Genomic DNA, 12,962 nt, shown 5'->3' with positions numbered 1-12,962 from the left:
ATCCTGTAAATAGGCAATGGTAGATAATTTAGCTCAATCTTAAAGATGAATTAAGAATGTATAGACTTAGAAAAAAATTTTACTTGCCTACAAAATTTTCACTAATTAATTCTTGACTTGTCTATTTCATTCTGTTCCAGGCACAGTCATTTTCTCTTGGTCTTTCATCTGTCTCATCTAAAAATATGAAAGTATTTTGTCTATAGCTAATTACATAAAAATCTCAGTTCTATTCATAACTTCATATGACTGCTACGCTGTAATGATCTTATTTCTGAAATAAAATAAAAAGCAGGTAACCTCAACCAAATGGCAAGTTTACATTTTTCTGAATTCTTACATTATGTATTAGATCCCCCTCCTCCACAACCAAAATCAAATGGCAATTAAAAAAAAGATAAACAATAAGAATACTTAACAGGTTTGATGGTCTCTGTTCTTTTAAGACAGAGGCATGCTAATTTTCAAGCAAAAATGATAGAGTTTTATAGCTTAAGTAGAATTTAGATAATTATTCAGACCCAACATTAAAAAATACTGACAATGTGAATTTATAAGTACACATTAATAGTCTGCTCTTTTTATTGAAACAGTTTACATTATTTTTAGTGAAACAAAAATCATGCCTTGATGAATGTAATTTTAATATATCCATCTCTTATTAAACAAATTATACATTTAATTCATGGCATCTATATTTAATATCTTTTAATACTAACAAAGATTACATACATGTATTGAAGGAAGACTACACACTCATGTTTAAGCCTCTCTCGAATCAGTTAAGAAATAGACCCTATATTGAAAAATGCATGTATTTGAAGTTTTGACCTAACACAGTGGATTAAAGCTTAGAAAATATTTACTTTGCTGCACTTTGATTCAGAAAGGGCCATATGTGAAGATATGATACTAACCAACTTTAACATGTTTCTATAATGATCTCTCAGTAAAAAGATTTATATTAAAGATATTGAGATATAAAATAGTAACAACATAAGCTGTAACCTTATAGCTACCCATTGGTAAAAGTCTGTAGTTAATATATTTGGATAAATAACTCAAGTCAGCAGCAAAGTGGTTAAACATTTGTGATTTGATTTTATCTCAGCTTGGAATGTGGTTGGAGTGTCCCACTTCTAACAACTGTTTGCTAAGTTAAGGCTTTAGTGTTTACACAGTGTTGAATGAAGCAGCCTGGTCACCAGATGTGATCGCTTCCCCAGACTGTCGTTTTTTTTCAATCAGATCACTGTCCTCATGGTCCCGGTTCCAACCTTCTTCCTCAGTACATCCACCAGCCTTTCCAACCTAAGTTGGGGTTGGGATGGGGGTGAGAAGGGGGAAAAAAAGGGCAATTATTGTTAAGAATGTCCTGGCTGATAAAGGACAGTATTTGCCTGTGACCAAGCAGTCCTCACAGTCATGTTAAGAAACAAAGCATTACTGTGAAAGACGCTGCTACAGAGTGCCAAGTATTTGAGGTTTAAAAAAACCAGCAATGACACAAACTTTAACCCAGATCCTTGAATTATGTCAGCAGTAGATGCCACACAAAGTGGCATCTAATAAGATACTTACTTCAATACATTTACCTACTTGTATTAAGGTTGTGAATCATTTACTATACAATGACAGGATCGCATGTTAAATGTAGAATAAACTGATTTTTACCTAAGAAAAGCACATATTTCAAAACAGAAATACCAGCAATGTTTCACTTGTTAGTTAGATAAGTGATTCATTGGTTGGTATACTGTGTAACTTCTATGAGACACTAAATTCCCATCTTTTCACAGAATCAGCTGATAAAAATAAAGCCAGAAATTATGTGGCTAGGTGGAAAATATTTCAAGTTACAGTAGCATGGAAATAATTTAAATATACATAATGATTTGATACTAAGAAAACCAGACTTTTTGTTCTAATTAAAAAACAAGTTTCTATTTCTGAGTAGCATAAACACACTGGAAATTACCTACATAGACTTTTTAGTCAAAGAAAATGATTTTTTTAGTTGATTAAAAACTAGTCAATTAAATTGAAAAGAGAGTCGAAAGTTCAGAAGTCCATTCGTCAGTGTTCTTAGAGTACTCTATGGGGGGAGGTCACATTCATGTGGATCAGTGAGAGTTTTGCTTGACAAAAGATGATAGAATCAGACCATTAATTGGTTTTCTTCTTTTATTTTCTTTACTGAAAGCATAAAACCTCAACCAAAAATCTTGCTTGATGTTATACACACAGAAATCTTCCTTGTAAGTAAATATCATGCCTAGTAGTTTTCATATACACAATCTTTCTCTCTCAAAGACTGGTAAGCGGCACAGTCTAGTCTGCTTCACAGTTTGCCTCATTTATATGGATCCATGCATGAGGGTCCTCTGCAAATAAACACAGCACAGAGCTAGACAGGAAAGGAATGAGGGTATTCTTAGTGTCATACACTCTGGGTTAGAAGATTTGGAAGTTTCAGTAAGGAGTGGACAAATCAACTGCATATAATGCTGAAAACTAGCTGAAGTTTATTGGATGATTTTGTATCTATCAAGAATTCTGTTAACGAAAAACAGGAAAATAAAACAAAATCATTCAGTACATCAAAAAACTTTGCTCTAAGAAACACAGTAATGATCTTAGAGTAAAAAGGTAAATCTTGTCTAAGTTCATTACTACAAACTTTTCTAAAATGTAAACTATACATAAATGTTGTATATCCACTAAAACAGTCTAGTGGTACAAATACCTGAACTAGAAGAGTCATTAGAAAATTCACTGTATTCTCAGATTAGTCTGCAATACTTGAACCTTCCCTAGTGGTTAAAAACTAGTGCTAACTTATACACTCTGAATATTATGACTCATAGGACTACATGAATCCTTTAAGGCAATATTTAATGAACTTGAGTTGTGGATGAGGGGAAAGAAAAATGTGAGTATGAATTACAGAATTACACTATGAAATTTTAAGTTTATTGTTAAAATCTGATAGTAACTTGAAATAACCATTAAATAGCTCCCAGCAGAAATCATTATAAGACATTAGTAGCATTTCTTTGCATATATTGTTAAAAGCCAAAAAATATTACTTGCAAACTGGCTAAATGTATCCCTTCCCCATAATATAACTTACACTACTAACTAGTGAAAAAACCTTCTTCACAATATAAAAGTCAGCTCTATTTTGTCTAGTTATTATTATTGTTACTATAAATTCAGAATCAGTGGAATCCCAAATTATTGAGATGAATCTGTGCTGTGCTTCTTCTGGCTTCTCCTTTACAGACAGGCTCATCTTACTTTTGTTTCCTTTTTCTACATTAGGACATCTTTCCATTTAGAACTCTTATATCTTGTTAAGGTAAGAGATTAGGAGGAAATACTTAAATATCATGTTTTGCAATGTCTTCATTATATTTCAACAATTACCAGATCAACTACATTCTCAATTTATCCAGGTCGAATGATTTATGAAAATCTGCTCTCAGAAATGAGAAAAATGTCACTTACTTAGTTTTGTGAAAGCTTACTGACTTCTGTAACACAATGAAGCACCTATTCCTTCCTGTAAGGAATGGAATACACCTGCCAAACATGGGCTGTGCCAACAGGAAGGTAGACGTGTGTGTCTGTTGAAGCACCTTGCAGGATTTGCCTGCAGGCTATTCTTACTGTCCAGATCAATAGTGTCCTTAAAAAATTATGTAGCTCACTAAAATAGGCTCCAGATGCTTTAAATATTACTCCATGATATTTTCCCAACAGCTTCATGAAACACGAAAAGGGCTAGAGCTAGGATTAGGATTTCTCCATTTTAAATATGAAGAAACTGAAGAACAGACAAGTAAACCCTTATACAAGGTTGTGAGGTAAAACAGTGATAAACCTGCGCCTCGTTTCCTTGTTTTTAGTTCAGAGCTATTTCCATTAGGGTTTGAGTTACTATAGACCTACAGATTTCACATTACAGGTTAATGAACTATTTGTCTTAGTAGCATCATTAAAAAATTTTCCTCAAGTTATTCAGTTTATCTGAGGACATATTTACTGGTGTGTTTCATCTGGTATTCTAGTAACAACATGTTATAAGAAATTAAATTACAACCACAGAACATACATTCTTCTCATCTATACAAAAAGCATATTCTAAGATCAACCACATGCTTGGTCATAAAACAAGTCTTCATAAATTAAAAAAAAAAAATCATACCAAGCACACTCTCAGACTATAGTGCATTAAAAATATAAATCAATATCAAGAAGATCACTCAAAACTACATAAATACATGGAAATTAAACAACTTCCTCCTGAATAACTCCTGGGTGAATATCAAAACTGAGGCAGAATCAGAACATTCTTTGAAATGAATAAAAACAGGTATACAAATTACTAAAGTCTCTGGGTGCAGCTAAAGTAGTGTTGAGAGGAAAGTTTATAGTGCTAAATGTCTTCATCAAGTAGTTGTGAGAATCTCAAATTAACAATCTAACTGCATCTAAAGGAACTAGAAAGAAAAGAATAAACCAATCCCAAAGCTAGTAGAAGAAAATAAATAACTAAAATTAGATAAGAACTAAATGAAATTAAGATGCAAAGACCCATACAAAAGATCAATGAAACCAAGTTGGTTTTTCAGAAAAATAAAGAAGACTGATAGACTGCTAGCTAGATTAATAAAAGAATAAAAGAGAGAAGATCCAAATAAGTACACTCAGAAATGACGAAGATGACATTACAACTGATCCCACGGAAATATAAAAAATCATCAAAGAATACTATGAACAACTCTATGCACACAAAATAGAAAATCTAAAGGAATAGATAAATTAGATGAATCAGTAATAAAAGATCTACCAACAACAACAACAACAACAACAACAAAAGCACTGGACTGGATGGACACGCAGCTGAATTCTACGAGACATACACAGAAGAACTGATACCAGTCCTACTGGAAACTGTTCCAAACAATTGGGGAGGAGGAGCTCCTCCTTAACTTATTCTATGAAGCCAGCAATAGCCTGATATGAAAATTTGGTAGAGACACATGAAAAAAGAAAACTGCAGGCCAATATCCCTGACGAACTAAGACATAAAAAATCCTCTACAAACTATTAGCAATCTGAATCCAGTAGCACATTAAAAAGTCAATACACCATGACCAAGTAAGCTTTGTTCTGGGATGCAAGGCTGGTTCAACATATGCATATCAATAAATGTGATTTGCCACATAAACAAGCCACAGTGACTTTTGCACCAACCTATAGGAATTACCATCAGATTACAAAACCAAAGTATATAGGGGGGTAATTTGATAAGAGCCATATAGCTAGTGGGTTTTGAAACTGAGACATGATGCTAGGTCTAACTACCATGTTCCTGATTGCTCCAATTTGCCACAATGCTTCCAAAAGTATTGAGACTTTTAAGGCTTATTCCTGAATTTTTGTGGCTTGAATTACTCCTATTGACTAGGTAATTTATTGCAAAGGGACAGGAAGGAGTAAAAGCAGAACAATTCCTCATCATTAATTGAATTGTACCAAAGTAAATATCTCATTGTAGATTCCCTTTTTGAAAATAATTTTTGTATTTTGTCAATGTGAGAGTAGGAGAATTCTTATTGGCTACTTTCTTTCCAGAAAAAAGCATTCCTATTATTTAGGCAATGAAGTTGGCTTTTTGTTTTTTTTTCCTTTCCAAGAGGAAGAAACCAGGGAAATCCAAGAGAGACGAATAACAATTATCCTTCCAGCAGAGGAGACAAAGTCACTAAAAATGCTGCACCTAGGGTTTGCCATTAGTATTAAAGATCTTGCCCCCTTTCAATCAGAAGGATGAGAAGACTTTAAATATGATTTTTGTTTCTTTCATCACTATGGTTGTTGTTTTGTTGGTATTTTTAGTGTTGGTGTATTTTATCATCTTTTCTTTACATTTTGCTCCCTTGATGACACTTAAATGCTCAAGACTTCCAAATTTAGACCCCTTTCTCAAAATTCTCTTCTGCATTTTAGACTCACTTATCCAACTGCCTTCAAGGTATCTCCTCTTGCTTATACTGTTGGCATATGACACTCAGTATATTTAAAACAAAACTATTTTAATTCTTATGCATGTTTCAGTATTTTTTGTCTTGATTAATGTTGCCATCCATTCACTCACTCAACCTTTCAGCTAAAATATTTAAGAAAAACTTAGTATGTTATTCATTTTTTTCTTTACTTCAATTTGAACCTGTGAAAACTTTGTGATGAAACCGCTGATGTAGACAGTGGAACACAATGAAAGGGTTTTAACTCATCTAGTAACATAATTTGCATTTTAGAAAGTTCATATTGCCAATAATGCAGAGACAGGACAAAGGCAGGTTGACCTGTAGGTCAGAAGACCACATAGCCTTTTATTTAAAAAATACCCTAGTGAGCATAATGTTGTGAATGTACTTACTGCCATTAAACTATACACTTAAAAGTGGTTAAGTTGATAAATTTATGTTATGACATTTTACCACAGTTTAAAAATATGTCAGGCCAGGCAAGGTGGCTCACACCTGTAATCCCATCACTTTGGGAGGCCGAGGTGGGCGGATCACTTGAGATTAGGAGTTCGAGACCAGCCTGGCCAACATGGTGAGACCCTGTCTCTACTAAAAATTAAAAAATTAGCCAGGTGTGGTGGCACATGCTTGTAATCCCAGCTACTCGGGAGGCACAAGAATTGCTTGAACCTGGGAGGCAGAGGTTTCAGTGAACTGAGATTGCACCATTGCTCTCCTGCCTGGGCAACAGAGCAAGACTCTGTCTAAAAAAAAATAATAAATAAAAATAAAAATTAATCCCAGTGAGAGCCGAAGGCCTGAATTAGAGCTGTAGCAATGCAGATGGAAAGGAGATGCATTTGAAGGATATTTACGATATGGGATCCAAAGGACTTCATGATCTCTGAGGATAGAATGAGGTGAGGTAGGTTGGGCAAGATTGGCTGACTCCTAGGATTCTGGTTTTGGTGGCTAGGTAGATAGTGATGCCCTAATCAGGATAATGGAGAGGAAGAACAGTAGATTTTTGCTGGGGAGTATGTGTGTGGGTATGTGTGTGAGGGGAATACGTGTATAAGTTAAGTCTTACATGTTTGTGGTGTCAGTAGGACATAAAAGTGGGGATGTTAAGCAGGCACTTGGATATAAGAGTCTGTGTTAAAGAGAGAATATTAGGTCTATTTCAGTTCAATCAACAAGTATTTGTTGGGTAATTCCTATGTGCCAGGCATTGTGCTGGGCTTTGATTATTTAAAGAACTGCTTCTTACTCATAAGAAGCAGTAAGGTAGGAAAGCAGATCTTTATATAGATAACTCCAGTAAGTTATTACTAAATGTTAAAATATAAACACAGGTATTAACAGAACCTACCTTGGGTATGGAAGGAGAGGAAAGGTCTATAAAGGCTCCCTGATGATGCCTAAGTGTTGAAGGATACGAGTTACCTCAAGAAAGGTGAGAATGGAGACAGGGCATGGATGTGCATTCCAGGCAGAGGAAATAACACACAGGTATAAAAAGCCTGATGCGTTTCAAATACTGCCAGTAGTATGGTTTTTCAGAACAACAAAATAAGAGGTGAAAGATGGCAGGAAATGGGGCTAGACAGGTATGCCATACTACATTTTACTTTCAATTGCAACTGAAGACAGAGGAGTGGATGGAAATGTTTGGAGAGAGAAGAAATAAAAAAGAAGAAAGGGAGGAAGAGGATAGAACCAAAATGACAAAAAATATAAAGAAAATACATTTTAAAAATAATTTGAGCAAGAATGGTCAAAGAAGTAAAAGATGGACCAAGAATAGGACAGTCACAGAATCCAGAGAAGAGAACTCCAAGAAGGGAGTGATCATCAGAGTTAAGTAGGTGCTTAAACAAGATCAAAGTGAAGAGTCCATTTGATTTGCCAGGAAGTGATAACCTTTTTTGAGTGCAATTGTAATGGTATGATAAAAGTGAGATAAAGTATGAATGGAATGTGAAAAAGTGAAAACAAAGTATAGGCTGCTATACAAGAGCTTCGTTAGAATGTAAAGAAAAGAGAATTGTAGTTACAAGGGGATGTTTGGCTGAAGGAGTCTTGTAAGAAATGGAAAACATGTGAATGTGTTGATAGACTATGGAAAAGGAGAATACAGAAACATGCTAAGGTGTAAGGGAGGAAGGTAATGCTTTTTAAAATGGGCCTCTGAGGAATGGATCATAAGCATAACTTGTAGGATTATCCTTGAAACTATGACTGGTTAACTTTTCCTTGCAGACTAAAAGAAAAGAGGTGGAAAGAATATATCTGTGGATAATCCTGTAGGTGTAGAGGAAGGAAATGACAGAACTCATGCCTGCTAGATTCAATTTTCCTCATGGAATAGAAAGGTAAGATTTCTGCTGAAAGCATAGAGTGAGAAAAAGGCTGAAAGAGAATAGTGAGAGTTTAATAGGACAAGAAAGGGAGGTGACCAGGGATATGAAAAAGGATTTTTAGGTGGTATGCATCTAGCTAAAGCTAGACACTACAGCTTTGTAGAAGACATAAACCATCATAGTGGTATACTTTCCCCTCCATCAACTCTATACTTTGGGGGTAGATTTGGGGAAAGCAAGTTATAGAAGTAACTCAGAGTTTATGACTTACAGGACAGTAGGGTGAAAAAGACCAGGACTTAAGGAAACTGAGTGTCTTAGGGAGAAAGTGATTAAACCTAGACTCCAGACTGAGGAGAGAAGAAAGCAAGTCAACAAAGGGCTGTTACTCTACGGGGAGAATGGAGAGAGCAAGGGACTGGATATCTTGATTTGTGTTGAGGCTAAAAAGCAAGAAAAGTTGGAATAAGACTGTGATTCCTGTCAGAGAGGCAACTTTGACCTTAGGATTTCAGATGTAGAAAAGTTCTGAGTGACAACAAGATCCAGAGTGAGTAGCTGAAGTGAAAAGGTAAAGGTCATTAACATTCAGGAGGCAAATGAATAATGCAGGTTATTGACACAGATATTGAAGTTTGTTAGCATGAATGCAGAAGCTGGAGTAGAGAGGAAGACACTGAATGAGATGCTTGAAACTCACATTAAATAAATGGCATTGATCAGGTGATCAGAAGCAATTACTGAACAAGAGGGATAGAGAATGATAGAGATGGATGATGTAAACCTCAAAGAAGGGGTTTTACATGGATGCAGAAGTTATGAAAGTACTAAAAGGGAACAAGAGCTTTCCTTCCTGTTATATGGGGTAAAGGAGAAATGCTAGTGTTCAGTGGGCTACTGGGAAAAAAGTGTCCTTGGTAAATTTAAGTTTCAGGTAAAATGTGAGGGGGACACATTCAGTGCAGAAGTTGTGGATAGACACAAGTAGAAACAATGGAAAGAAGGTTTGTGAAGACAGATTAAAAGGAACTGAGGTGTAAGGACAAAAGGAGAAGGAGGGAAAGATGGGGAGGGGAGGAAGCACAGAAATATATAGAAGAGGACAGGCAATTAATCGGGCTTACCCATTCCACCATGCAGAAGCTGTAACTAATGAAATAAACTTCTTGCTCAGTTTTAGCCACAACCGAGACATATACAGACTATAATGCACACAGATATATATATAAATGAACATAGGCAGACATATTTATGAATATCTACAGATACTACCATATAAATACGAACACACACAAATATGCTCACAAAAGTACATATAAGAAATCAGGGAATATAAAAAATGAAATTGATAAAAGTATATCTGAAAAAGACTGAAGAAAGAATTCATAAGTGAAAAGGTGAAGGTAGAAGTAGATGGGAAAATGGGTTGAAAAGTCATACAGAAAGTGAAAACAAGAATTGTTAGAAAGTGGTAAGAATGGTGTATTAGTCTGTTCTCACACTGCTATAAAGGGCTGCCCAAGACTGGGTAATTTATAAAGGACGAAGGTTTAAATGACTCACAGTTCAGCCTGGCTGGGGAGGCCTCAGGAAACTTACAATCACAGGGGAAGGGGAAGCAAACATGTCCTTCTTCACATGGCAACAGCAAGGAGAAGTGTAAAGCTAAAGGGAGAAAAGCCCCCTCTAAAACCACCTGATCTCCTGAGAACTAAGTCACTATCATGAGAACAGGAAGGGGGAAACTACTCCCATGATTCAATTATCTCCACCTGGTCCCTCCCATGAGATGTAGGGATTATGGGAACTACAATTCAAGATGAGATTTGGGTGGGGACACAGTCAAATCACATCAAATGGGGAGGTGAATAATAAATATATAGTCAGAGAATTATTCCTTATTTTTATAGAGAGTTAGCCTCCTGGGCTCTTCTACCTGTCTGCCTACACCTACCCTTTAAATCATTACCCTACTTGATTTCCTTTATGAGGTGTTGTCAAAATGTTAAGAGAATTGTTATATCTTTACTGTGTTTTACTTTTTTTTTTTGAGTCTAATACTTCCAGTCCTCGAAGGGCTTTGTATAGGTTAATAAATTGCTCACCATTATTGGTTACTCTCTCTGCTGTCCAGTGTCTTTAAAAACATGGAGTCCTATATAACAATCCAGTATGGTCATTACAAAGGGAAATGGAACTTATATGTCTCTCAATCTGGGAATTTACTTCTATCTTAATGCTGCCATGTTTCACTATGGGCTTAGACTGAGCGTTGGGGCAAAAGGCTCACACACTAATACCTGGGCCTGCTTTGCCAGCAAAACCAAGGCAAACTTTCTTTTTTTGACATTTACAATTAATATTTCCATTTCAGAATAAATCACCCAAAAGTCAGCAGCTTAAAACAACTCTATTTTATTTAATCATATCAATTTGGGCTTGGCTCAGCTATAAGCTTTGCCTGGAATCACTCAAGCAGCTGTAGTTCACTGGGGCTGCATGGCACGTGCTAACAGTTGGTCCCGCCTTCTGGCTAGGACTCCCTCTTTATGTGCGATCTCACTCTCAAGTAAGCTGGCTCGGATTTATTTACATGGTGAGCACAAGTCAGCAAGAGGGCAATGCCAGAATCAGTGAGGCCTCCTGAGACCTTGTTCAGAAGTTGTACAACATCCCTTGGTTTCTTTTGTCAGTTAAAGTGAATCGCAGCCAGCCCAGATTCAAAGGGTGGATGGAGCAGGAGCAGCTGAAAAAAATTTGTGGCCATTTCTCATTCCACTACAGTATTGATCCTAAATTTAAGATTTTTACATTTATCCCTGTCAGATTTCATCTTAGTAAATATAGCTCATTTTCCCGAGCAATTCATATATTTTGGCATCCTGAATTTGCTATCACTTTTTTTTTGTTCTTTTGAGAAGTCTACTCTTTATGTTTTTAACTTAGGTCTTCAGAAAAATGTTGACTAGGAAAGAACCAAAGATAAAGTACAGAGAAAGCTCTTAGAGACAATTTTACAGATTATAATATGTATTCTTTTTCAATTAGCTATAAATTCTCAGAACTGTGCAATCATTTCTTGATCTTTTTCAGAAAGTTATTTTGAGACAGTTTGTGAAATGACTTCTGAAATCAAGACATATTAAAGTTCATTATTCCTCCTTACCTACTAGCTATAGAGGTTAATTCTTGAAATGTAGCTAGACCTGCAAGGCTCATTATATGGCAACTAGGACTGGTTTCGCTGTCAGAGCATACTAAGTCCTTAGTGAGTAGATCACTGAGTTATTAGGTCAGTCTGCAACTAAAGAATCTGGACCAGCTATAGTGTATCATCCAGAAGCATTTATACCTATTTCAATTAGAGTGTTAAAGGGCTTAATTAGGGTTCTTACAGATATCCAAAAAAGCCTAATACCTAATTTCATGATCTGTGACACGGAAGCAGAAGTTTCTAGACTGTGATGATACCTGACAAATATAGTGTGTTTGCAGATCATTTCTTGTTGAAGTTGACATTACGCCTTGTATGGCTCACAGCATAGAGCATTTACTTTATTTTTAAATTTAATTTTAATGAGTGGTCTTTCAACATTCAATATATAGTCACTGGAAAGCTTTACTGAAGAGTCCATGAGTCACTTTTATCAAACCCAAACCGTGAATTCCAAAATACTACCAACCTAACAATGCTGTGTTTGGTATCATGCATTCTGCCTTATTAAAAAATATCTTTTTTTATTGAACAGGTTCACTATTAAATGGATAGGAACTTACAAATTGATCTCGTTTTACACAATTTTGAGACTAAAACATTTGTTTGTAATCTTATTAATAGAAAACTCAAATGTAATAATGGGTTGTGATTGATTTGGCAGTGGGCATAATTTATTTACCTAGAATTGGACAGTACAACGATAATAAAGTGAGATTTCAGCTGTAATTATGGTAGAGCAAATGCAAAAAAAAGTTGACACCAGCAGGGATGTAGAAAGCCAAAGTAACTATCAACTATGACTTATAGCATACATATAAGTGTTTTCCTTGACAAAGGATAGTGTTAAAAATCTTAGCCTAGCTAAGTTGTCATTGAAAGTTTACATGGATATAATAATTAGAATCAAGCATTCTTCTCTCTGTTAATCTTCATATCAAGATCTTTGAGATTAAGTAGAAACCAAAGAGTGCATTTTAAAAGGCCCCCTTACTACCTACTTGATCCAATGTGTTCAGGTATCTCCCATATCTTTGAGATACATTCCATCAGTACTGAATTTATTGAGAGTTTTTAGCATGAATGGCTGTTGAATTTTGTCAAAGACCTTTTCTCCATCTATTGAGATAATCATGTGGTTTTTGTCTTTGGTTCTGTTTATACACTGGATTATGTTTATTGATTTGCGTATGTTGAACCAGCCTTGCATCCCACGGATGAAGCCCACTTGATCATGGTGGATAAGCTTTTTGATGTGCTGCTGGATTTGGTTTGCCAGTATTTTATTGAGGATTTTTGCATCGATGTTCATCAGGGATATTGGTCTAAAATTCTCTTTTTTTG

The 12,962-nt window shown here is 35.5% G+C and overlaps 1 protein-coding gene across 2 annotated transcripts in view; it reads right to left on the bottom strand.

Annotated features, from left to right (window-relative positions):
* Positions 1-550: 550 nt before the first annotated feature.
* MIPOL1 (mirror-image polydactyly 1) overlaps positions 551-12,962 on the bottom strand; it is a 365,273-nt gene continuing 352,861 nt past the window's right edge. The window contains exon 14 of one of the 2 annotated variants that reach the window (XM_011926116.1): positions 551-1,311. In XM_011926116.1, coding sequence (XP_011781506.1) covers positions 1,245-1,311 — 67 coding nt within the window. In that variant the 3' untranslated portion in view covers positions 551-1,244. The remainder of the gene's footprint in view (positions 1,312-12,962) is intronic. The other variant, XM_011926108.1, reaches the window with a different exon arrangement.

The sequence above is a fragment of the Colobus angolensis genome, unplaced genomic scaffold (genome assembly GCF_000951035.1).
Source record: "Colobus angolensis palliatus isolate OR3802 unplaced genomic scaffold, Cang.pa_1.0 Scaffold119, whole genome shotgun sequence".
In the NCBI taxonomy this organism is placed as follows: domain Eukaryota; kingdom Metazoa; phylum Chordata; class Mammalia; order Primates; family Cercopithecidae; genus Colobus; species Colobus angolensis.
The sequence above is the reverse complement of the archived record's forward strand: the minus strand, read 5'-3'. Positions and strand labels throughout refer to the sequence as shown.